This window comes from Molothrus ater, chromosome 21 (genome assembly GCF_012460135.2).
Source record: "Molothrus ater isolate BHLD 08-10-18 breed brown headed cowbird chromosome 21, BPBGC_Mater_1.1, whole genome shotgun sequence".
In the NCBI taxonomy this organism is placed as follows: Eukaryota; Metazoa; Chordata; class Aves; order Passeriformes; family Icteridae; genus Molothrus; species Molothrus ater.
The window spans coordinates 276,496-301,582 of record NC_050498.2 but is presented as its reverse complement, the minus strand read 5'-3'; the positions used below and the strand labels follow the sequence as shown (position 1 = coordinate 301,582).

General features: G+C 51.5%; 3 protein-coding genes across 3 annotated transcripts; 2 read left to right on the top strand and 1 right to left on the bottom strand.

The window, feature by feature from the left end:
* The first annotated feature begins 5,276 nt into the window (after nt 1–5,276).
* LOC118694172 (C-C motif chemokine 5-like) lies at nt 5,277–6,864 on the top strand. The gene is made up of 3 exons (XM_036395151.1): nt 5,277–5,446; nt 5,896–6,007; nt 6,493–6,864. Exons 1-3 carry the CDS (start codon nt 5,374–5,376, stop codon nt 6,578–6,580), a joined length of 273 nt encoding a protein of 90 aa, XP_036251044.1. The 5' UTR covers nt 5,277–5,373; the 3' UTR covers nt 6,581–6,864.
* A 3,811-nt stretch (nt 6,865–10,675) lies between these two features.
* Nucleotides 10,676–11,893, bottom strand: LOC118694173 (C-C motif chemokine 4 homolog). Its single transcript, XM_036395152.1, has 3 exons — nt 11,821–11,893; nt 11,199–11,310; nt 10,676–10,848 (listed from the first exon to the last, which is right to left on the bottom strand). Exons 1-3 carry the CDS (start codon nt 11,891–11,893, stop codon nt 10,761–10,763), a joined length of 273 nt encoding a protein of 90 aa, XP_036251045.1. The 3' UTR covers nt 10,676–10,760.
* An 11,210-nt stretch (nt 11,894–23,103) lies between these two features.
* LOC118694171 (C-C motif chemokine 4 homolog) lies at nt 23,104–24,666 on the top strand. Its single transcript, XM_036395150.2, has 3 exons — nt 23,104–23,199; nt 23,696–23,810; nt 24,259–24,666. The coding sequence occupies exons 1-3, from the start codon at nt 23,130–23,132 to the stop codon at nt 24,344–24,346; spliced, it is 273 nt and encodes a 90-aa protein (XP_036251043.1). The 5' UTR covers nt 23,104–23,129; the 3' UTR covers nt 24,347–24,666.
* Nucleotides 24,667–25,087: the final 421 nt, after the last annotated feature.

Genomic DNA, 25,087 nt, shown 5'->3' with positions numbered 1-25,087 from the left:
GAGATTGGGAGCAGTTGTCCTGGGACAAGTTTCCTGTTGGATACAAGGAGATAAGACAGGACACAGACCTCCCACCATGTCCATCCCCCATGTCATCTCCCCTGATGCTGTGGCCAGTGCCCAGCTCCCATTCCCAGCACTGCTGGGGTGCTCTCTGCAGGGCAGGTGGCAGCATGATCAGCAGTCCCTGAGCTGGATGTGAAGCAGGGATAGCAGCATGCATGTCCAGGATGGGACCGGGTCCTGCTGTGCCCCTGGGCAGGGTTACAGCCAGGGGCTCTGCAGACATAGCCTGGGCAAGCTGCTGTGATGGCTGAGTGGTGAAGGCTTGAAATGGACTTGAAATCCTCTGGGGTTTCCCCATGCAGGTTCAAGTCCTGCTCACAGAAAGAGTTTTAGTGTCAGTCCCTGTCCCCCTGGCCCCGGGAGGGACAGACACACACACAGGGCAGTCACACTCCCTCGAGGGGACCCTGTGTTCCCATCCTGCCTCTGGCCCTGATCTCCAGGGACTCTTTACCTTTAGGAGGTGGTCAGGAGGATTCAGAGAAGCAGCCCTGCAGCTCTTCTTATCACAGGAAGAAATCCTGCAATAGCATGTGCCCTGCCCATACAGCCTTGTCACCCTGTTCCCAGCAGCTGTGTGATACTGTTTCCTGTGGATGTGTCACCCTGCTTTCTACCTGCTGTAATCCTGCTCCCTACAGAGGTGTCACCTTGCTTTCTAGAAATGTGTCCCCCTGCCTTCTGCAACCCTTTGCCCAGCTCTCTGCAGCTGTGTCACCCTGCTCCCTACAGCCATCACTCTGCAGTGACAGACTGAACTTTGTTAGAGCCCTGTGATTTATTGTGTCACTGATAGCCAGAGACTAATGCCTCCAATATTTTAAAGAGATAAGGGCAAAGGCTGATAAGAAGCAGATCCTGGAGTGGCAGGGTAATGTTTTTTATCGTGCCAATTCCCTCCCTTCCAACGACTCCTGACTGGCACAACAAAGCATTTGGGAGATTTGGGAGAAATTGGGCCAAACCATGGCCATGGCATTTGAAGGGGACACAAAACACCACAGTGCCCAGTATTGCATCAGACAGTGTAAAACCCCTCCCTGGGGTCGGTATGGGGGCATTGGCTCGTGAGCCCCCTACATCCCTGTCACATCCTGCTCCCTACACCCCACCACAGGGGTATTACCCCACTGGCAGCTGCTGCCTGATGGCACTGGGAGGACAGCAGGCTGCTGCCACCCCCCAAAATTCGTGCCACCCTGACCCAGCCCCACACACTGGGAGCTTCTGAACCCTGAATTGAACTCCAGGAGCTGTTCCAGGACAGCACAGCCACCCAGGAAAAGACTGGGACCTGTGGTGGCTGCAGGAACCCCTTCCATGGCTGGGAATTGAACCCAGGCCGCAGCAGTAAGAGTGCCAAAAGCTGACCACTAGACCACCAGGGAGGAGTGGTGACCACCAGAGATGAGTGGTGACCACCAGGGAGGAGTGGTGACCACCAGAGATGAGTGGCCAACACTAGAATGACCTGCTGCTGGCATCAACCAAGCCCTGAAGGAACAGGGACACTTGCTCCCCGCAGTTAAAGGAGAGGACCAGAGAGGATGGATGCCCACAGCCTTTCTGGGGGAATTGGCAGGGATGCCTGTGGCATTGGGAAGCCCCTCTGTGCAAGGGGACCCCACCTCTGTAGGCCAGGGAAGGAGGAGATGGTAGTGCCATGACTCTGTCACCACTGAAGGCAGGTTTGGGGAAGGCAGTGACAGCAAATGGTTCAGGAAAAAGTGTAGCATCCTCTGGAGGTTCACCAGGGAGGTTTTCCTGCTGCTACTGGATCATTGCCCCCTTGGGGATGCTGTGCACTGCCAGGCTCATGTGACACACAGCACCCTGAGCACAGTGTCATGGACACAACAATACTGATCCCCAGTGCACAGCCCGAGCTTCCCCAGAGTCACCTGGGAGAACAGCAGTGCAGGTACAGGCTGAGTGTCAGCAGAGCCTTTCCTGGGCAAGGGAAAATGATCTGAGCCCTGGTGCTGGGCAGGGAGTGTGTCTGGAGCCCCATTCCTGCTAGTTTTACAGTAACCTGGTCATCTTGTTTGTCTTGAGAAAACAGCCAGTTGGGGCCAGCTTTTGGAACCTAATCTGGAGCTGTGAAGAGCAGGTAACCAGTAGCTGATTCTCTTTTACAGAGGGTCCTTGGGGGGAGTAGAGATTTCTGTCTTCCTTTGTTCCACAGAAGGGGAACAAAAAGTGGCTTCCTGATGAACAGGGAGATGGAGAGGGGCTGGAAATGGTCCCCCCACTCCCTAGGGATTTGCTACCAGCAAAGAAAGGGCATTGCAGAGCTGCAGACCCCTGCCCAGGACAAAAAGCACAAAGAAGAGCCCAGGGCTCAAGGGAACAGTACAAGTGTCACCTGTGCCTGCAGCTCCCAGCACAGCAGGGCTCTGATTCAAGGGGAAGGAGCACTGACACAGAGGATGGAGCTTCTGGGCTGTGTGCAGGGAGGAGACCCCAAGAGGGGAGCATGGGGGCGTCTCCAGGGCTCCTCAGCTGAGGGATGACCCGTGGCTGAGGTGGAGGTGAGTGGAAGGGCTCCAGGAACGCTTCCCGTGGAGGACAGCAGAGGGCCCAGTGCTCCTTGGATGCTCGCATGTGGTTGGGAGGGGAAGTAAACGGACTGAGAGAGAACCTCCCTGGTTTTCAGCGATCGAGGCACACAGATTGCAGAAACCTCCCTCTGCTTTGCCTTGTGCCATACAGCTCTAAAAAATGGTCAGTGCAGCTCCCGTCTCCATCTGAGGCCAGACCCCACCGTGGTGCCCCTCCGCAGCCCTTCCATAACCTGGTCAGAGGTCCCAGTGGGACTCTGGGCATCCCCCACCCCCCGGTCCCTGTGGTGCCATGATCTCCTCCCAGGTTCCTCTGCAGAGCCAGGTGGATCCCAGCTGCCACCTTTGCCAACACCTTTCCTTGGAGAGCTGCCCTTCAAGGAGAAGGAGAAGGCAAAGGAAGGCAGCTTTGGGGAATGTGGCCTGGAGAAAGGGTGGAGCTACAACAAATGACTTGGCATCTTTCCAAACCTCTGACATCTCTACTCTGAGGGCCAGGGCTGCAGAATGCACCTTCAAAAACCCTGCACAGGGCAAAGCCCTCGAGCGAGGGGCAAGGCTGGGCTGTGTGATGATCCTACAGGATTGTGCCAGTCCTTGGGCATGTCTGGGACAGGGAAGAGGGAGGCTGTGCAGGGCTGAGAAGTCACACCTCGCTGTGAGAGCAATAATCAGATGTCATGGTTTCGGTTGCCTTTACCAGCCATTACAGAGCGTGAGCTCTGGCTGCCTTGTGGTTGGGAGATCAGAATCTTTCTGTGGTTTCTGAGATCTTGATCTGGCCCCGTCACATATCATGTCACAGGCAGTAACAGTTCCTTCATCTGCCAGCAGATCTGGGAACACCAAACAGGTTCATTTGCATGTCCCAAGGCAGGACAGTCTCCATTTCTGCCACCTACCACAGGCGACTGGGAGGTGACACAGCACAGCAGCTGCTTTTTAAAGCCCTTTGTAGGGACATGTGGCAAGGCAGGTGGGGGACATAAAAATAGACTTTTTCTATGGGCACTGCTCCTTGGAAAGAGAAATCCCAGCCCCAGGATCAGCCTTGGGGCAGTGGGGATGAGGCTCAGCACAAAATGCCGTTGTTGTTTTTGTGCTGAGAAGATGAGGGTGAGTCCCACTGCCTTACTTTACACCTTACATGGATCTGGGGCATAAGAAATGCTCACATCAATTAGCCAGACCAGTTCTGGAATACAATATGGCAGCAGCAATAAATAATCCATCTCCCCATCTCTGACAGGAAGAGTCCCTTGGCAAATTCCAGCTGAGGTTGTGTCCTTTGCAAAGCCTGAATACCTGCAGCACATTGCTGTGCTGCCCCAAAATGCCACCACTATGTGTCCATGACAACCCCATGATGTCAGGCACTTGGTTCAGCTCCAGCTCCTGCTCATGAAGAGTCCTCAGGGTCCTCAGGACAGCACCTGGATGCCTCCTGGGAGGATGACTGGGAAAAACCATGGGCTCCTTCCCACCCCAGCAGGGTCCCTGGCACAGCCCTGGAGACCCTCCTACAGCCCTGGTCCCCACCCATGGGGACATTGTGGTGGATGGTACACTAGGAACGCTCTGAGTGCCCCCACAGACCCATGAGGCCAGTGGGGGAGAAGGAGAATGGTAGCACAGCAGCCCTTCTCTGCAGTCCTGGGGATGAGGGTCAGTGATGAAATCTGGGAAACACGAGCTCGTGGCACCTTGTGAGCAGCAGCTGGGCTGGGAAACACCCAGAGGAACCACAGGCTGTGAGCTAGAAAAATGGGGGCCAGTCACAAAGTAGAGAGATGGAAAAAGGGGAAATGCTCCCTGGAACATCCTGGGGAACCTATCATGCCACGGCAAGGGCAGTGCCAGGGGCCTCTGTGCAGTCCACGCCATGATCTCCATGACTCTAGGTGGGCACCAAGGACTGGAGTCTCTTGGTCCCTCTCAGCTCCCTGGGCTGGGGAAGCTCCTGCTCTGCCCTCTGCATCCCACCTTGAACCAAACCCACTGGCACTTGGAGAAGATGCTCTTTGTAGAGTTAGCCCATCAAGGCAGGATCCCCAGTCAAGCCCAGCCCCTACTGGGATTGTTGGGAGGGGTTTGGAGGGCACAGACCCACACCGGAAGCACAGCACCGAGAATTCTGTGCTTGATGGTGTGCCAAGGCTGCTAGCCTAGATCTACAGCCAGTCTCTAGACTGAGTGTTCCTGCTGCCCATGCTGCCCTCACTGACCCCCTGTATCCACCCTGGACATTTCCCAGACCCACCACTGGAGAAGGGAACCCTTGGTGGAGCCTGCATCTTCCATTTGAGATTCTGAGCACCTCTAACCCCCAGACCTGGTTCCTTGAAGACGAGACTGAACTGGGTCCTCCTGGTGCTTTTGTGGGGATACTGAGGTGACTTTGATAAGCAGAGTTGTTTTGGATGATGCAAATGTGAACCTGCTGCTCAAGGGTGGTTTCATATCCTGTCTTGGTCACTGGAGGCTGATTTGCTCACACTTACCTCCCTTCACACAAAGGCTATTCTGCTACTTCCTCAGCCAGCTGTTTCTTTTTTTTTTTTTCTTCAGTATTTCTGAGGCAAAGGTGCCATGACATCAGCTCTATTATGTTTTGGAAATTCCACGTTTGCCTTCAAATCTGACTGACAGGTCACTGTCCCTATAAAAAGCAAGGACTAAGCCAGCACCTCACAAAAGGCACAGGAGGAACCTGCTCTGATCCTGCCTCTGCTTATCCCTGTCCAGGATGAACATCTCCACACTCTGCCTCTCCATCATCCTGGTTGCTGACCTCTTTTCTCAGGCCCTTCCTGCTCCATGTGAGTACAGCATCCCTCTGCTCTCCTGGGGTGGACTTTTCCTCTGACTGCCTGTAATTTGGAGCAGAACTCACAAAAGTCAGCTGCAAATGTTGGAAACCTGTTTGAATAACTTCTCCTGATTTATTTCAACTGGTCTTCCTTTCTAATATCCTTTCATTTTAGGGATGAATTTTACTGGTATAAAAGTTTTCAGGTTTCCTCTCCCCTCATTTTTTTGCTGGCCTTTAGGAGTGGACACAGGGTAACAATAGGGATTTTTACCCTGGATGTTATTGTAAAACATTTAACAAACAATCCTAGCAATATTTTTTTATCAAGTTTCTCTGTTCAGAGCAGGAGGAGAAGGGACAGTTCAGCTGATTAAGGAGGTGGTTGCCTGTACTCTCAGCCAGGAATGTACAATTTATTGAGTATGGTCTCAGGCTGGATTTCCCGTTTTCTTCCAGTGGGGTCTGACATGGCTTTATGCTGCTTCAGCTACATCTCACGAAAGCTGCCTCAGAGTCATGTGCAGGAGTATTTCTACACTAGCAGCAAGTGCTCCCAGCCAGCAGTTGTGTAAGTACCAGCACAGGGCCCTGAGGGGAGGCTGTGCCAGCCTCTGGGCTCCTGGCTTTGCATCTAACAGGTCCAGGAGCAGGATGCTGGGAGGCATCATACCTGGGGGAAGGGAGCAGCCACCCAGGTTCCATGTGCAGTGTGTAAGCCCTCACCCTCCTCAGCTGAGAAATAAGTGGTCCCTTAGTCTCCTTGGACTGTCCTGATGCTGGGAATAAGGCATGGGAAGGAGGTCAGGAGGCAGCAGGACCTTCCAGAGCTTGATGAACCCAATCCACTCAACATTCCACACTGCACCTGGGCTCACCTCTGCATAGGACAAGAGGACAAATATCTGAGCATGGCAGGGTCTCCCAAGGGACCCTGATGTCCCCCTGGGTTTTAGCACATTCTGCAGCTCAAGGATGCTTGAGAGTTTGTGAGAGATGACTGACATGACCACAGTCCCTGATGCCCCTTTTTCCCCTGAACTCATGACTTGCCAGGTTTGTGACCAGGAAGAAGCGGGAGATCTGTGCTAACCCTGATTCCAGGTGGGTGAAGGAATATGTGAACAGCCTGGAGCTGCAGTGAGCACTGGAAGCTGAGAAGTCCTGCCAGACCACCCATGAGAGTTTGGCACAGACCTAGAAATGCTACTGCCAAGCACCAGGACCTGCTGAGCCACCTTGGGACCCTGGAAGTTTGTTTTGCCTTGCAAAGGTGTCATTTATCCACAATAATTCAGCTACACTTAGGGCAGACGTGATGCTGAAGACCTCTTGGCCTTGCAGACCCATCTTGGGGTGCCCTGCTGTGTGATGTGGCTAAACTGAGCCCCACCTTGTGTCTCCACTGCTAGAATGGGAGGGGGATTTCATCCCAGAGCTATCTGTGGGTTGGAATTAGCTCTGAGTGCTGTTTTATGAGCCCAGGATGAATTTTCCTACTGAATTTTGTAACGGTGCAGTAGATGCTGTAAGATCTGTCCCTAGAGAAGGAAGTGGTACCCTGGTTACTTACAGGATGCTTGCTGTGGAACCACAGTGTTCAGCCTTATTCTCAAACTGCTGTTTTGTGCTGGTGCCAATGAATAAAGCTGTTTTCTCTCTGTGTCATCTCTGGTTGTTCCCCTCCTGTTTGGAAAATGGGGATCCCACTACAACTATTTTTAGGGCAGATGTAGGGAAAAACCCAACTTCTCAGCTGGAAGTGCCCCAGCCTTCTTAGGTCTAAAAGCCTTCCCTCTGCTTGGCCTCCCTGATCCCAGCACCACAGAAGCATCAGCCCCAGCACCTCCCAGCACTTCCCAGTCCATGTACTTATGTGGAGCCAGAACTTCTTCCCAGCCCTTTCCCCCATCATATCATAGCCAAGGCTGGGAGCTAGTGGGGCTGTGCCACTGCAGATTTGGCAAAGGAATGCCCGGAAATCTCAGGGTGGGAATTCAGGGGTGTCCCTGTGGTGAGAGGAAAGGGGGATGGCCAGGACTACATCCCTGGCACAGGCTCCTTTGGAATGTAGCCTGAGCCAGGTTTAACTCTTGGGATGCTCTGTTAATGTTTATTGCAAGACAAGCATTAACTCACTGTTGTTCTGCAGCTTCCTGGGGCAGGAAACAAGATTTTGTTCTAAAAAGCACAAAGTAAAACCAACAAAAGCACTTTATCAGCCTGCGGTTGACACTTAAAACTGGCTGGTAACTTTGTGGGTAGAAAATGAGACTGCTGCTCCCAGCTCCCTGCTGGAGCTTTGCAGGGGATGGGAACAATTTGGGCTGTGTCCCTCAGAATTGGTTATGAGGGACAGAAAACCAGTGTGAGATAAACTGTCTGTAAAGCAGCCCCAAGCCCCACTGGTGCCACAGTGGTCTGCAGATGCTCAGGTTGTCTCCTGACCTCTCCTTGCTCATCATCACCTCTGCCCTGGGCAGGGGCGGAGTCTCCATCCCTGGAGGAATTTAACCGATGTGTGCATGTGGCACTTAGGGACATGGGTTAGGGGTGGTCTTGGCAGTGCTGGGGGAATGGCTGGAGCCACCATCCTGGAGGTCTTTTCCAGCCTTAGTGATTCTATGGTTCTGGGTGGGTGGACTCACCTGGAGCAGAGCAGGATTGGGAAAGAAAAGCAGAAACAAGGAGAGAAACAAGGCTCAAGCAGAGAGACCTTCAAGTTCCCACCAGGACTTGGGCAGATACACAGACCATGTTTGTACTTAGCCTGATCCATCCAGCCCCCACTTTCCACAGGGTAGCACCAAGGATGGGATGTATAAATGGGTGGGTTTAGGAGAAAGGATTCTTGGATGAAGTGGCCAGTGCAAGTTGAAAAGACAGAAATTGAAGAGGCTGAGATGTGAGGCCAAAATCAAACTATCAGTTCTCCAGGAGTGGCAGTGAGAGGCCATGCAAGGATGTTCATTATGGGTTTGGGAGCAGTGACCAGCCGGGAGAAAATGTGGACACTGGGACCGAGGGTGTCCCTGGCACCTTTCTCCTCCCAGGGCTTCTTCAAGTGAAGCTGGGAGAGAGGGAACAGCCACAGGGTTCATGCTCTCAAAAAGGCCAGAGAAAACCAGGCTATCCAGTGTTTTGCCCATGGGACCATGAAGGTCTTCTGATCTCCTGATGACTTCTGCCACTGCAGGCAGGGAAGGAAATGTTCCCTTAGTCTAGCAACTGGAAACTGAAACCAGAAAGGCTTGAGAGGGAAATTCCCACAAGTGCCTGGGCACACAGCCAGGGACTGTCCTGAGGAGAGGCAGCTGCAGCACTGGATTATCCAGCCTCTCCAGCCTGTCCCTGCATCCTGGGCATGGGATAAACTCCAGTACTCCCCTCAACTTCCCTTTCTCCAAAACATCCATCCTCCATCACCTCTCAGCTCAGAGTCCCAGAGCAGGGACAATTTGGGGCTCCTGTAGTTGCTCTGCAGTGCCAAACTTGGGGTTGGGATGTCCTTAGGGGTAGAGGACACATCCAGCACCCCATTCCCAGGATCTTCACCTGCTCCTGTCCATCCACCAACCACTCTGCTCCACAGTTTCACAGCACAGTGAGGTAGCCACACTCAGGATACACCCCCTGCAGATTTTCACCTTTCCATGTATGGCCCCAGCACCATCTCCTGGGAAACAGAATGGTCCTGGGCTGGGCTGCCCTTGGCTGGGATGTTGCCCCTTGCGTGTTCATGACCCTCTTGACTACAGCCAGATTTCCTGGCCAGAAAACACAAGACTAGAGAGAAATCACAAGACAATAGAGAGGTGCTTTCCCAGCCTCAGAGTTGCCAAATCTGACCTATAACTGCAGGGGAAAAAAATAAACACTAAGAGAAAGCTTTTTTTTGCTTTAGGAAGAACAAGATGTGGGCAAGGCTAGGCCAGCTCCGGACTATGCTGTGGGGGCAGTTGAAGGGGGTCTGTAAGAAGGATGGGAACAAAAGTTTTAGCAGGGCCTGTTGCTGTAGGTCAAAGAGGAGTGGTATTACACTGAAGGAGGTCAGTTTAGAATGGGCATTGGGAAGAAATTCTTTCCTGTGAGGGTGATGAGGCCCAGGCACAGGGTGCCCAGAGCAGCTGTGGCTGCCCCAGCCCTGGAAGTGTCCAGGACAGGGCTTGGACCACGAGAGTCCAGTAGAAGGTGTCCCTGCCCACAGCAGGGGTGGAATGAGATGAGCTTTAAGTTCCTTTATAACCCAAATCCTTTTGTGATTTCTTCACGGAGTGCAGATGTCAAGGAACTCTAAGCATGATATCCATGGACAAGGGGTGCCCAGCACTGTGCCTTTGGACACCTGCTCCTTCCCATCCATGTTCCCATGGAAAGCTGCATCCTGAGAACAACTGCAGCAGCTTTTCTACTGGTTGTTTTACCCCTACAGCAAGAGCTGGACCTTTCCCCTTGTTCTACAGGTGGGAAAGTGAGGAACAACCCCCACTGGGGTGGTCAGAATGAAAGATGGGGTCCCTGTCCCTCTCCAGCACTGCTGGTCTCAATGCTGCACACCCAAGTATCAGTTTGATGTGGGTGTGTGGGGCTGGGAGCAGCAAATGTGTGTGACGTGCCTGGGAATGTAGAGAGCAGATTCACGAATGTAAAAGTCCCCCATGTGGGTATAAACACTTCTAATTCTGTAGAGGATGTGGGGACTGGGGGTGTGTGCTGTGGGGGAATGAGGTTTTGGAGGCTGTTCCTGAGTCTGCAGTATGGAAACTTTATGGGTTTGCCTCAAACCATTTTCCATCTTCATGTGTCCTATGGAGGCTCAGATGCCTCATAGGTTTGTTCTGTGTGTGCTGGTGAACACCACACAGAGGCACATAAAAGGGAAAAAGCAAAGGTTTTCTCCAAATTCTTTATTCTCCAGAATCAAGAGTTGACATGTATAAACCAGGGTTTCCCATCATCCAACATTGGGTCATCCTCCTAGAAATACCCTCCCTGTCACCCCCCTATAAATAATATAATTATCCACAGAAAAAAAAAGGACTGACTGCCCCATATGATGATTTCTTAAGTAACTTCAAATCATACAACAGCCAAGGTGCAGTCCCATGGGCCTGGGTTTGGGGCAGAGGGTGAGGCTGAAGCCCAGTCTGTGCGAGCCAAGGATGAGCAGCAGCCCCGAACACAAGGTGCCCTTCCAGCAGTCCCTTGGGAACATCTGCAGGTGCTCCTGTGGCTCCTCTTGTCCCAGGGTTCTGCTCCATGGCTGGAGCTCAGGATAACGTGACTTGTCCATGACAGTAGCCACTCTTGCCACACTGCTTCGCTCAGTTATGCTCCAAAATTCTCAGGTAGCTTTGGACCCAGGTGTTTTCAGGATTGGCACAGACCTGGCGGCCTTCCTTTGTAACAAACCTGTGGAACAGGGATGGGACCTGTTAGATCTCCGCTCACACCTGCTTCCCAGGAGAGCCTGGATCCCAGCTCTGAGCACTGCAAGAAGTTTTCCCCTGTGCTGATGCTGAAGGCAGCAGCTGGCTGTGATGCTCTCCACTCCCATCCCTTCCCCCACACTGCTTCCTCCACTCCTGCAGGAGCATCCCTAGGAATCCCCCCACGAGCATCCCCAGCAATCCCTGTGAGAGCCCTTTCTCCTTGGTATTCCCCTCTCCCTGCTCTGTTCCTACAGCCCCCTTGCAGTGCAGAGCTGGTCACTCACCCACCCCCCCAGTGCTGTCCCTGCCCTGTCCCATGCTGGCACTCACACGATGCCTGGCTGGGGGCAGCTGCTGCTGGTGCTGTAATGGTGCTGGATGAGCTTCCATGGGAGCCTGTGCTGGCTGTATGTGAAACAGCAGATTGGGATCTCGAGTCCAGCTAGAAGAGGCAAAGAAAGACCATGTAAGCTCTGGGACCTGTGCCGGCAGGGAAGCTAGTGAGAAATTAGAGAATAATTAAGGTTGAAATGGACATTGGGGATCATCTGGTCCAATGCCCTGAGCAGTATCAAGGTGCTGTGAGATTGTCACTCTGCCATTGCTCAGAGCTTCACTTCCACAACTCCTCCAGCCCCAGGGCAGAGGCGGAAATCTCTCAATTCTAACCAGGAATAAGTACTTTGAGCCCAGGTTGGATGGATGGGTGGGTGGATGGATGCATGGAGGATGGATGGATGGATGGATGGATGGATGGATGGATGGATGGATGGATGGATGGATGGATGATTTTCTGATTCCAGGGTTCCTACATGCAGTTGATCTCTGGGCAGAGTGAAGAATGGCAAAAATGCTGAAAAATTCCCACTTATCTGTCATGGGAGCTCAATGGAGAAATAATATGGAAGGTTCATATCTGTTCTCCCTTCATAAATGAAAAAGCAGGACTCACCTGGTCCAGAGAAAGTTTGGGAGAAGGAGGCTGAAATGAGGAGAAGAGCCAATCCAGCTGCAGGGACCTTCATCTTTCCGTCGGGTGAGGGCTGTCAGGGCAGGAGCAGAAGCTCTGAAAGATGCAGCTCAGTGTGCAAAAGCTGGATTCATCCCTCTTTTAAAAGGGAGTCCTGGAGACAGCTGGGAGCAGCCTAAATGGAAATTCCAAGATGATGACAAAGGATAACATGAAAGTGAAACAGCTGAAGGGAATCAGAGGGAACAGAAAAAAGCGAGGTAGAATGGAATATGGTCCCTCACAATGCCAAGTGACTCAGCATTCATTTTTGCTTTATTCAAATGAAAAGGAAACTAAAATGTGCCAAGTGACCTGGCCACAAAAAGAAGAATGGTCCCACTGGACTCCAGAGGGTGGTTTCCCTATGAGGCTGTGTAGGGAAAGACAGTGTTTGCCTAGGATTACGCAGCTCTGGAAAAAACCCCAGCAGGCAGCACAGAAGTGCTCTCGTGCCGTTGTGTGCTGGATGTTTGCCAGAGACTGCTGAGCTGCTGTCCCAGAGCTCAGGGGTAGCTGCACTGAGGGCTCTGTGCCACCCAAAGCACTCAGCCTGGCCTCCCCACACCCGTAGGGCTGGCGCTGAGCTGAGGCTGGAATTCATCCAGCCCAGTCCCTGGAGATGCTGCCCAGAACCATGTCCGGTGGGCTGTGAGACTCCACAGCCTCTCTGGACAGCCTGCTTCAGAGTGCAATAAAGTTTTATCTGGTGTTTAATTAGAATTTCTTGCTGCCTCTTGTCCTGTTAGTGGCCACCACTGAGAATTAGGCTGCATCTACTTTGCTCCACCTACATTGGTAAGAATCCTCTGAGCCCTCTCCATCCTGAACTGTAACAGCATCTCCTCCCTGGAGAAATGCTACTATCTCTTCATCATCTCTATGGCCCTTTGCTGGACTGTCTCAGTATGTCCATACATCTCTAATCCTGGGGAGTCCAGAACTGGACCCAGCACTTGAGGAACAGACTCACCAATGCTTAGTAGAGGGGAAGTGTCCCCTCCTTCAACCTGCTGTCAATGTTCCTCCTCATGCAGCCCAGGAGCCTGATGGAATTTTGGTGGCAAGGGAATATTTGCTGCTCATGTCCAGCCTGGTGCCCACCAGGAGCCCCAGGTCCTTCTGTGCCAAACTGCTTTCCAGCTGGTCAGCACTGCCATATACTCATGCCTGGGGATGTTCCTTCACAGGGTCAGGACTTTGCACTTCTTTGAGCTTCATGAGGTTCTCCATCTTGATGAGGTCTCCATGGATTTCACACAGGCCAAAAGTGATAAGACAAGAGGGAACAGCTTTAAACTAAAAAAAAAAGGGAGATTAAATATTAGCAAGAAATTCTTCTCTGTGAGGGTAGTGAGACCCTGGAGCAGCTTGCTTCCAGGGAGAAGCGGTGGCTGCCCCCTCCCTGGAAGTGTCCAAGGCCAGGTTGGACAGGCCTTGGAGCAGCCTGGGATAGTGGAAAGTGTCCCTGCCCATGGCAGAAGGGACAGACCTGCATGGGTTTTAAGGTCTCTTTGATCCCAATACATTCCATGATTCTATGATGGCAGCATGTCCCTCTCAAGTGACAAGCTACCCTCGCAACCTTGTGTCACCTGCCATCTTGCTGAGGGTTACCTTTGTCCCATCAGCCAGGACATAAACATATTAAGGACTACCCAGTATTGATCCCTGGCTTTCCCTGCTGCTGACTGGCCTCTAGCTGGACTTTGTGCAATAGATCACAACCCTCCAAGTACAGTGTTGACCCCATTCTCAGCCTCTCTCACTGCTGTTTCACTAATCCACCCTTTATCACTTTGCCCTTAGCAGTCACAGGCATCCCAAAGGGCAAGATTTCACCTGGGAGCAGGGAGTTCACTAGCAGAAGGGGTTTGTCACTCCTGAGACATTTTGCCAGCCTCAGCCACTGCGTCCAAGAGATGCATTGGGTAGAAGATGGATTTCCTGGCTAAAGAGGTGAGATGAAAGTGGGGGACAACCAGCCTGACGTGGGAGAGACCAAGTCTCAGCAGGCCAACAACTCAGGGCAGCTCCTTGGGGAGCAGGAAGAGGGCTGACCTGGGCTTTCTGATCCCCTGTCACATTCTGGGCATGCAGTTAAAGACCCCTGCACTGCAGAGAGGCTACTCAGGCCTCTGGTTGTGTTCCTGAGCCTGGATTTTCTCTCCCAGAACTCTAAACCCTCTGCTTGGCTACCCTGGAGCTGCACATGAGAGCAATAGAGGCACTGTCCTTCACCAGCTGGCTTGTCCCTGGCAGGGACTGAAAGGAGAAGCTTGGAGGTTCCTTAGACTGGTCTGCTCCTTCCCATGCTTATTCCATGGGGAGGGTTTGTTTTGCATCCCTCCTTTCCCTCATGGTCTGGTCCTGCATTACATCCCTAGTGCTGCCGGTTGTGGCACATCCTCTTCTTGGCAGAGACCTCACCAGAGAGGCCAAGGATGTGCTTTTAGAGGGAGCAAAGTCTCCAAAAGTCCTGACAAGGATATCAGGGAAGGTGGTGGATTTTGCCAGAAGCAAGTCTGGCAGGATCAGCTCTTTGTTCCCTTGGTAAGTCTGATCAGCTTAGCACAGAACAAGAAGTGGCTCCAGCTTGTGGCTGAATTGCTGATGGAAAAAACCCAAATTATGGCTTTTTGCCATGGAAATAATTCATTCAGAAACCAACAGTGGGAGTTTTATGTTCCTCTGTTCTTGCAAGTCACATTCGAGTGTGACAAACGCCAGCACCGAATGGAGCAGTGACAAAGGCTGTGGCTGCAGAAAGGCACCCTGTGGCTGACATCACCCTGTCACCAGCAGGTGACAGCTTTGCTCATGGGAACTTCGCACCTTCTGCTCACCAGCTGCTGCCTGCAAGGCACAAACCATGAGGCTGATTATGTGCATGGGGCACAGGGGGATGTGGGGAAGTGTGGTGGCTGCGATGGGACCTGCAGCTCTGTCTTTCACCTGGAAGCTCTGAGACGGTCGGTGAGGAAAAAAAGCACAACTGAATGTGAGGAGGAGGAGGTGGTTATGTCACCAGTGGGTGCCCACAGAGCTGCTTTGTCAGCTGGGATGCCGCTTCCCCCGGAATGCCGGGAAGGGTCCCGGACCAGGGGGGCAGCTCCTGCCCGTCACCGTCACCCCGCCCACAGGGCTCCTGCTTTGAGTCACCGGCTGCCTCCCCTGGAGCTCTGCGCGGCCATCCCAAGCCAGTCGCCCTTGCAGACCTCTGGGCCCAGCTTCTGTTTTCTGGTTTCGGTTTTCTGCTTCTGTCCACTGGTTTTCGCTTCTCTGGCAAATCACAGAGCTCTCTGCTATTGCAGTTCATGCAGTTTAAGTGTTTATTAGCTGACCCCTCCCAAGCTTCCTTTATTATTCCTGGAAAAAAGCCATTCTTTACCACTTTTGCCTCACTCGACCTGGGGTATGAGGTTTGTTTTGGTGCACGCAGGGTAGAAATAGAAACTTAAAATTATTCAAAGGTAAAACATGTAGAAAAGGCTGTTATGGGGCTCCTGAGTCTTCACCCTGGGGTATAAACAGTGACAAAGATTAGCCCAGAAGCTTTCAAACTCCTTCAAGCTGCTCTGAAATCCTGTCCTTGTCTAGAGACACAGGTCACAAAGTCAAGAACCCAGGGCAGGGGAATGGTGGTACTTTGCCCATGGGTGATGGTGAGGGCTCTCTCCAGGCTGGTGGGGGACTTTGTCAGCCTCCCCCTGGGGCACAGCTCACCTGTGGGGGCTGCACTATCCCAGCCCTGGCACTGAAGGACCTTGGAGCACAGGAAGAATTATTATTCCATCCCTGTTACTTCCTGTAGCCTTTTCTCCTCTTTCCGTAGGTCCACAAGTGGATGCAAGCTCTGGGGAGTGGGATGATCCATTTGGGAGATGCTGGTGGCTTCACCTGGGGCAGAGGTGAGGTGCTCTGGGTGTCAAAGGACTGTCCCTCAGGCGATCCCTGACTGAGCCCAGGTCCCTCTACTCCCACTCACAAACTGACCCCACCAAGCCCCAAGGTGTGGCTGCGCATCCCTGCGTGGTCCCCATGGGATGCAGGAACCCTGGGGCAATGGAGGGATGGGGATGCTGTGGCCATGGAGGTGGTGGAGGGATGCAGGAGAGGCCGTGGGTGTTGTAGAAGGATGCAGGGGCCCACAGGGGGAGGCTGCAGGGCTATGAAGGGATGCAGGACAGGCTGTGGAGCTGCAGCACAATCAGTGAGCAGTGCCAAAGCTCCCTGAGCCCTCCCCTCTCTCCCAGGGGATGCGGGTGCCAGGCACATCCCATGCTAGCTGGGCCAGCCAGACAATATCCCCTTTGAAGGGCACAAATCCAGCTGGGGTGGAAAAACCCTCCATATTACAGAGGATAGGACCTGCACTTCAGAGAAACACTGCTGAGCACCCCTACCATCAAACAGCCCCACACATGGGAAGTGGTTTGATAGCTTTGAATAAATCATGAGGCCAGTAAACAGCAGTGCATGAGCATGGCTGTTCACTGGCAGCTGCAGACCTCACACCTCGCTGTGGGACTGGGGCTCACACCTCCTGGGGGGCTCTGACCTCCCCACAGTGATACAGACCTGCCAGGACCCTGCAGAGAGGGGCCAGCACTGGGCAAGGGAGTCCAGAGGGCCATCAGTCCCCATCCCTGGAGGGGTTTAACAGATGTGTGGATGTGGCACTTGGGGACCTGCATTAATGGTGGCTCTGGTAATGCTTGGAGGATGGTTGGACTCAATGATCTCAGAGGGCTTTTGCAGCCTAAATGATCCCATGATTCTATGATTAGGGATGTCCTCCAGCTGTGGCAATAGCCCTGACACAAGTTTGAAGGTTATCCCTGCTCTAAGGGGAGGTTGTGGTTCTAACCTGTGGGGATCAGCCAGACATCCCTGGGGCCACCTTCACCCATCTCACCCAAAAATGCCTAGAATGCTGCACAGCAGGAGCACCAATGAAAATGAAAACTATTTGTGTCTTGTTTATTTTTATTTTTCCTTGAATATAATGAGCAGGCAAGGCCCACTGGGTTCATTAAAAGTGGGTTTGGTATTCATAGAATCATAGAATAAAAGAGTGGTTTTAGTTGGAAGGGACCTTGTGGTGGTTTGACAGGAAATATGTTTTCTGGGATACTGTGGTCAGGCCAATTGGTGCTCAGATTTTGACCATTGGGACATTGGATCCGCCTCTGAGAACGCGGGGTTAAAAGCAGGGCTCTCCCCGGGAGCCTTCGTTGGGTTTCCAGCGAGAAAGAGTTCGGGAGGGGAAAAGCCATGTGGCCGGGAGAGGTAGGCCTGACCCCAGGGGTGGAAGGGTGGAAGAGAGAGAGAGAGACACCGGGAGCCATTGGGTGGCCCCCGGGAGACAGAGAGAGAGAGAGAGAGAGAGAGAGAGCGCCAGTGCCTGGGACTGTAACCCTGAAACTGGATAAACATGGGCCTGTGCCGGCAGCACGGCTGGGAAGGAGAAGGAGGGGGTGGTGCAGCCAGCCGCTTGTAGGAGCTTTTAACCCCTTTTTGGACAATGAAAACTTTACAGAACATTAACCTTTCCTAGAAGAGAGATAGAGTGGAAGATGAAGAAGGAAATGGGCAAGTGTGAGAGAGGTCTGGGCAAGTGAGAGATGTTGGAAGAATAGAGAAGAATCTTAGTGGGAAGAGATGATGGAGTGGCTTATGCTGGACTCTTTGTGTGTAGCCATGGACAGAGCCATGTTTCCTTGTGACACAGAGACTGCATTCTAGGGGGAGGCAATGCCTCAGGACCAAGAGGGTTCGGTGTGGGTACCCCTCGGCCCCAGGGGGTGAAAAATATGGGGGGGACAGATGTCCCAAAATTGAGACTGTGCCTTTTTGGAGTGGGACGAAGCATCCTTAAAAGTCGACCCTAGAAGCAGCTCTGGTCCGTGTTCAGTGGTGAGAGCACTGGACATGAAAGGAAGAGGTCACCATTGGCACAAGAAGGACTCCTTCTCCTCTTGATGAACTGAGGATTGAGTATTCTGAAGGGTGGTGCTGGACCGAGAGTCGATGATTGGGGGGATGTATTGTATTGGGAATTTGGTGGGGAGGAGGAGGAGATGTATTTGTGAAGTTTTCATTTTCCTTGTGTGTTTCTTTTTTTTTTTTTTCCCTTCCCTTGTAGTTTAGTTAATATTTTTTTTTCCCTAAGTGGGAGCCTGCTTTGCTTATTCCTGGTCACATCTCACAGCAGAAACCAGGGAGAGAGTATACTCATGGGGGCACTGGCATTGTCCCAGTGTCAAACCATGACAGACCTTAAAGAGCACCTTGTTCCACCCCCCCCCCCCCCGCCATGGACCTTCCACTGTCCCAGGCTGCTCCAAATGTCCAGCCTGGCCTTGGGCACTGGCAGGGATCCAGGGGCAGCCACAGCTGCTCTGGGCATCCTGTGCCAGGGCCTGCCCACCCTCACAAAGAATTCCTCCCTCATATCTATTCTAACTCTACTGTCTTCTAGTTTCCATCCCAGCAGAGCTCTGAATTTTCAGCCTGGTCCTCCCTGCTGTTTTCTGGGGGACTCAACAATGATCTGAGTGAGGTGGACAGAGGATGCAGCCCCAGCAGAGACACTTTTTCTGGTTCTTCCAGACATTTGGGGGTTGAGGGATGCTGAAGGGGGTGGGTTGGGTATGTCCCAGCCCCTGGAGCCAGCAGTCAGGGTGAACCAGGGACACAGCCCCACAGTCACCTCCCTAAGGCTCAAAAATTGCAAAACCTCATGTTTTCCCTGTTTCTTTCTTTTCTTTTCATGCCAAGAATGGAGAGGGGTGTGGAGCAAAGATGCTTTTTTATTTCACCTTAATTTTCTTTGAAATACTGTACAGCTCATCCTCTTTGGTTTGCTCTGCTTCAAAAGAAAGGCCAGGAAAAATCAGAGGCATCAGCCATTAGAAAGAAGAGTATTCCCTAGAATATTTTATTTTGTAAAATGCCTTTGCTGGAGTAAGAATGGGACCTTCAGCAAGATACACATTTCTTATCAGCTATGACCAACTTCCTGTCCTGACATGACTGTGGGGAAACAAAGTGTTTTCTGTGAACCAGCCAGAGGTGACCAGCCAAGGTGGCCGTGCTCTCCCCTGGACCCACCACACTGGAGACAGATGGTCCCCAGTCACTCCCACAGGCACAGCTTCTTACTGGAGTCAGTTCCAGGATGTGACATCATTTAAAAAATTCCAACATTTCTCCAGCAATGTCAAGAATGGTGGGGGTGACATTTCTGGACACTGGTGGAATGTCATCAGTGCTGGAGCTGGAGCAGGGCAGGATGGAGCTGCTGCAGGGGTTTGGCTTAGGGGCAATTTCTGAACTCAGGATATCTTTAATGACATCCTTTTCTGAGTGATTCCCAATTCCTCAGCATTAAATCCGGCTATAAATAGCAACTTACATCACCCAGTCTCACCAGTTTTTTTCCAGGTTCTCCTTTCATTCAAGACAGAGAATTTCCCTTTTTCTGACAGAACTTATTTTGGGCATTTGCTTTACTTAGCACTTTCTCCTGGGATTTTTCGGGGGACTTGTAGAAAACCTCAATCATATCCCTCTATGTAAAACAGGGCAACATCAACCAGACTCCTTCAGATGGCAGATCTCACTGACTCCAAGCACTGCCTGCTAGGTCAGGAATTCTGAAACCACTTCATGGGAAAACTTCCTTCTTACACCACCACTTTGCTGTGTAATTAAATTAATCCCCCCAGAGATGCTCCAGCCCATTTTTCCCACTCTTCCATGGCCATCTTCATGTCTCAAGGCAACTCCCAGGGAAGATAGTTCCTCATCTGAGACACACTCAACCTCCCTTCCTAAAAGAAGGAAGAGCTGGAAGAGATGACTTTCTCTTTTCATCATCATTGGAATGTGGAAATGGGTAAGAAAACATTTTTTAAGAGGATGTTGCATCCCAGGGCATCACTGGCATAACTGTAACCTCCCACCTCTATCCAGCTGGCCATGAGCTGGCAGAGCAGGATCTTTTATCAGATTTCTAAGGAAGAATTAGATTCCTAGAAACCAAGTAACTTGGCTTTGGGGTTATTTTTGGCTCTCAGCAGTAGAAAAGTTTCAGCCCTTACCAGTCCCCTATAAGACACACTACCTAAACTAAACTGATCCTAAACTGACTTAGGAAATTTTTGCTTTGATTAATTTCAAAATAGCCCCTGAGTGTCTAAAATAATTTGGGATGTGCTTGCTGACAAAGGGATTAAGGCACAGAGGTGTCCAGCTGCCTGAAAGGAAAAATCTCTCATTGAAAACATTTGAATAATCAAATCAGATCCCAAACTAATTCTTCTGTTTTCACAAAACTCGTCTTTTAGCAGAACATTCTCCACATTTTGGCACTGCGCATCTCAGGAGCAGGACGGGAGCACTTGGCTGGAGGTTCCAGATCTCCAGGTGCAACCCACAGATGCTTGAAGGCACAGTCAGAGGGGACAGCTCAGAGGCAAACCATGCTCCTCCATCCATGTACGAGTTATGTTCCCTGAGCAGCCAGACAGGATCCGAGAGAGCTGATGCTCACTCCCTCCTGGCCCAGCTGGAGTCCCTCGGAATGCCAGGTTCCCACCTCCTGCCTGGCCGGGCGCCCTGCTTGTGGAGGCAGGCTCTCTCCTCATCTTCCCAGGATGTTTGGAGACAAGCAAGATGACAGACAGAGTGAGGCAATGGGATAGAGACTGATGAGTGAGCCTGCAAGGTGCCTCTTTGCAAAGGGAAAGATGGAAATGGGCCAGATCAGCTATGGAAGGGGATGCTCAGCTTGGCAAGAGCCATATTTGCTTCATGGGTTAGATCTGCCCTCCCCAGCCTTACTGAGAGACACCACCACAGCTCCCAGCAGGAGCCTTCCTGAGGGTGGGGACAAGTCTGGGGCATCTCCTGTCCCTTGTCCTCTGGAACCCTCCCTGCCCACCTGGAGCATGGAGCTAACTCCGCACGACTAGTGGAGAGCTGAAGGATATTGGGAAAACACCAGGTTATTTACAGAAGGTTCCTGGGGCAGTAACTGGAAACCTTTAATAGAAATAGGATGAGTCAGTACCCAGTGCTGCTGGGGGGAGTGCAGAGATGCCAGGGTGAGGTTGGGTTGCTCCATTTACATTATAAACCTTCCACTGTTATTTAGGAAGTATCTATCAAGACATCACCACTCCAAATAACAAAATGGAGACATTCCCCAGGAATGTCTGCGTTCCTGTAGAGAACAGGAAATCCTTCTAAGCACTCATCACCTCCCTGCCCAGCCTTCCCTCTCCTCCTCAGGAAGTCTGTCAGACCTCCATGGCTCTCTGTGTGGAGGGTGGTGTCTTCTTTCCAGTGACCCATCCCTGTCTCAGCCCTTGCCCAGCCTTCACAGAGCTGTTACTCTCTCCTACACATTGTACTTCTTCTCCAGTCACAGAATCACAGAATCACAGAATTTCTAGGTTTGAAGAGACCTTCAAGATCATTGAGTCCAGCCCATGTTCTAACATCTCAACTAGATCATGGCACCAAGTGCCACATCCAGTCTTTTCTTAAACACATCAAGGGATGGTGACTCCACCACCTCCCTGGGTAGATGATTCCAGTATTTGACCACTCTTTCTGTGAAAAACTTCCTTCTTAATTCTAGCCTGTATCTCCCGTGGCGCAGCTTGAGACTGTGTCCTCTTGTTCTGTCTGTTGTTGCCCGGAGAAAGAGACCGACCCCCAGCTCACCACAGTCACCCTTCAGGAAGCTGAAGAGCGTGATAAGGTCACCTCTGAGTCTCCTTTTCTCCAGGCTGAACAACCCCAGCTCCCTCAGTCGCTCTTCATACGGCTTGTGTTCCAAGCCCCTCAGCAGCCTCGTTGCTCTCCTTTGGACACGCTCAAGCATCTCAACGTCCCTCCTAAACTGAGGGGCCCAGATCTGGACGCAATACTCAAGGTGTGGCCTCACCAGTGCTGAGTACAGGCGAAGAATGACCTCCCTGCTCCTGCTGGCCACACTATTCCTGATACTAGCCAGGATGCCACTGGCCTTCTTGGCCACCTGGGCACACTGCTGGCTCATGTTCAGCCGACTGTCAACCAGCACGCCCAGGTCCCTTTCCTCCTGGGCACTGTCCAGCCACACTGTCCCAGCCTAGAACGTTGCAGGGGGTTATTGTGGCCAAAGTGCAGGACTCGGCACTTGGACTGTGGTCTGTGGTCATTTTCTCTCATCAGCTAAGACAGGATACCCTTTTCTTCCCAACATCCTAGTTTCTGTCCATGCCCTCACCACACAGTTAATCTGCTCTTCATTTTCAGAATCACTGTTTCCTTCCTCACCCTGCTCCTGGAACTCCTTCTGCCTCATCTTCAGGGTTATCCACAAATATCCACATTTCTTTCAACTCTCTGCATCCTCATGCCCAGTCTACCAGTAGCTCTTGAAATGTAACTGTATATTCTTTATTTTAAAAAAGCAACAGTTTGATTAAATTGCAATTTAATGTCTCCTAATAGGACCTGGGGTGCATCAGGCAGTTCCAGGCGATAACAAGTAGCCCATCTCAGCACTCCTTTCCTTTAAATTAAGGAGTAAACTTGAGTGTTTCAGCTTCTCAGATTCCTCTTTCATGCCCACCACTACCTATGCCAGTGCCTGCAGTGCTGTCACAGCTGCAGGACATGCCCTGAGGCACCTCCAGCCATGGGGAACACATGCAGGACACTGGTGACAGCTCCCATCTCCTGCTCCTGGGGCACCAAGGGCTTTGCAAATATGGGAGAATCCTTGGTAAAGGAGACTTGTCTCTTTTTCCCTAACCAGCCTCATCCCACTAATGCTTCTGGCCCCTCCAGCATAGTTCTCTCATGGATACACTCTCCCCTCCAAGCTGCCAGGAAGGTTGGGTAACAGGGGACTTAGCAAATGCAGGAACCTCCACAGAGGAACTTCTTACTAAGGGACAGGCATGAGAGAAGCAGAAATAGCCACAGTGACTGTTTCATATCCTGTGTCACTGGGGAGGCACTGAATCGAGCAGGGAGCTTCACTCTTCCGGAGCTGGGGCTGCCCTGTTCCATCACGAGACTGCAGCACAAGTGGACTCTGGTGGAAATTCCACCATGCCTACGCAAGCTCTGCACAGACCTCTCGCTCAATAAATTGAGAGGCTGCTGATGGTCTCAGCATCAGACAGCAAAGACGCTTCCAAGCTACCCTTGCCTGCTCCAGCTCCAGCCACCACTTCTCCAGCAACATGAAGGTGTTTGTGGTTGCCCTCACCATCCTCATCGCTGCCTTCTGCTACCAGACCTCTGCTGCTCCACGTAAGTCCAGGGTCTCCTCACCTTCCCGAAGTGGGGACAGGAGAGATGTCGCTGCTGGGACAGCCCCTTCTGACAGCAATTCCACTCTGGGTCTCTCCCTCTGTCCCACCATCTTCTGGCAGGTGCTCCAGGGCTGTGGGACAAGAAGAGCTCAAAGACCATTAGCATAAAAGCTAAAGGTTTGCTACCTTTTTTAGGGTAAAAGCACAACCATGCCTCCCATCCCTGCTACAGGGATCAAATGTGGGCACCCTGAGTAGGGCTAGGGCTGACCAGATTTGGGCTGGGAGATGTTGCCTGGTGGCATGGGCTGTGTCAATGCTAGCTCAGGGTAAACCCAGCAGGGAAATAACTGAAGGAAGAAGAAAAAAGACCCCATCTTTTCTCTTCCTCCTCCACATAATCCCTGCTCCTAGACCCAGGGATGGGTAATCCCAGCTCCCTGCCTTGTCCCCCATCCCTTTGCACTGCTCATGACTGTCTTTGCCCTTCACAGTTGGCTCCGACCCACCAATCTCCTGCTGCTTCTCCTATGTCTCACGGCAGCTGCCCCGCAGCTTTGTGAAGGATTACTACGAAACCAACAGCCAGTGCTCCCAGCCTGCTGTCGTGTGAGTCCCTCCTCCGGGGCAGGGTGGTTTTGGGCTGAGGAGCCAGGGAGGGAAAGGCCCTTTTCCAAAGACAAGGAAGGAAGGCTGGGATAGACAAGAAGAACAAGGTGATGCTTGGAGCACAAAAGCCATATGCTGCTCCTGCTCTACCCCTTTGCAGATAAAACTGGTGGCTGCTGGATAGGATGGGCAAGGCATGGAGCTGCTCATCTTTGGGAGAGGCAGGACTTGGGCAGGGCTCTTGTCCTGGCCCTGGAAGTACCCAAGGCCAGGTTGGATGGGGCTTGAAATAACCTGGTCTAGTGGAAGATGTCCATGCCCATGGCAGGGAGTGGAACTGAATAAGCTTTAAGGTGCCCTCCAAAGCAAACCATTCCATAATTCTATGATTCTGTGATTCTCCATTCAGTGCTCTCCCACCAAAAACTGACCTCCTTGCACCCCACAGGTTCATCACCAGGAAGGGCCGGGAAGTCTGTGCCAACCCCAAGGAGGACTGGGTCCAGCAGTACGTGAATGAGCTGGAGCTGGACTGAGCTCCTGCACAGACCCAGCTACTCCATGTCCCCAGCTGCCGCGATGGACAAGCGTGATCAGCTGGGGTCGACTGGAAGTGCTTCAATGTCATTTAGAGCTAGCTGAGAAACTGAAAACATTCCAAAACCCAACTTAATGTTGAGCTATTTCATTTTTTCTAGGGGAGGGATCAGGTGCAATAACTCTGAGATAAAAAATATTTTTATTTAATATGTTTTTGGGTTTTTTTACCTGTAGACTCAGATTATATTTTCTGTATTTAAGTAACTATATTTTTGACATAAAATTAAATTCAGATGACAATAAATAAATATTTTTGTAAGAATCTTCTGTGTTTGCCTCTGTTACAATCCTTTGGGATGGCAATAGCTGAAATTATAATAGTGACAGCAGGTTCTTTATTTCCTTTTCCACACTGTCAAAACTCCTACAAGCTTTCTGTGTCTGAACATCCTGTTTTGCAAAATAATAACAAGAAAAGCCGTGAAGGAGGAGTTGTGAGAAAGACAGGGATTACATTCAGGTAACTTGTCTTAAGCTTTTTCTAAGTTATTTAATTTCCATTCATTATGACAATTGGAAGCTCATTAAATTCCATTTCTGGCCCCATTATAGTCAATCAAAATATTACCTTTAGGGGCTGAAATTTAACACATTGGCTGTTTTAGGGAAAGCTTTCTGAGAGCTACAGATAAAATGGATCAGCTATTTCCAGAGCCGAGGGTGGAAAAAATATGTTT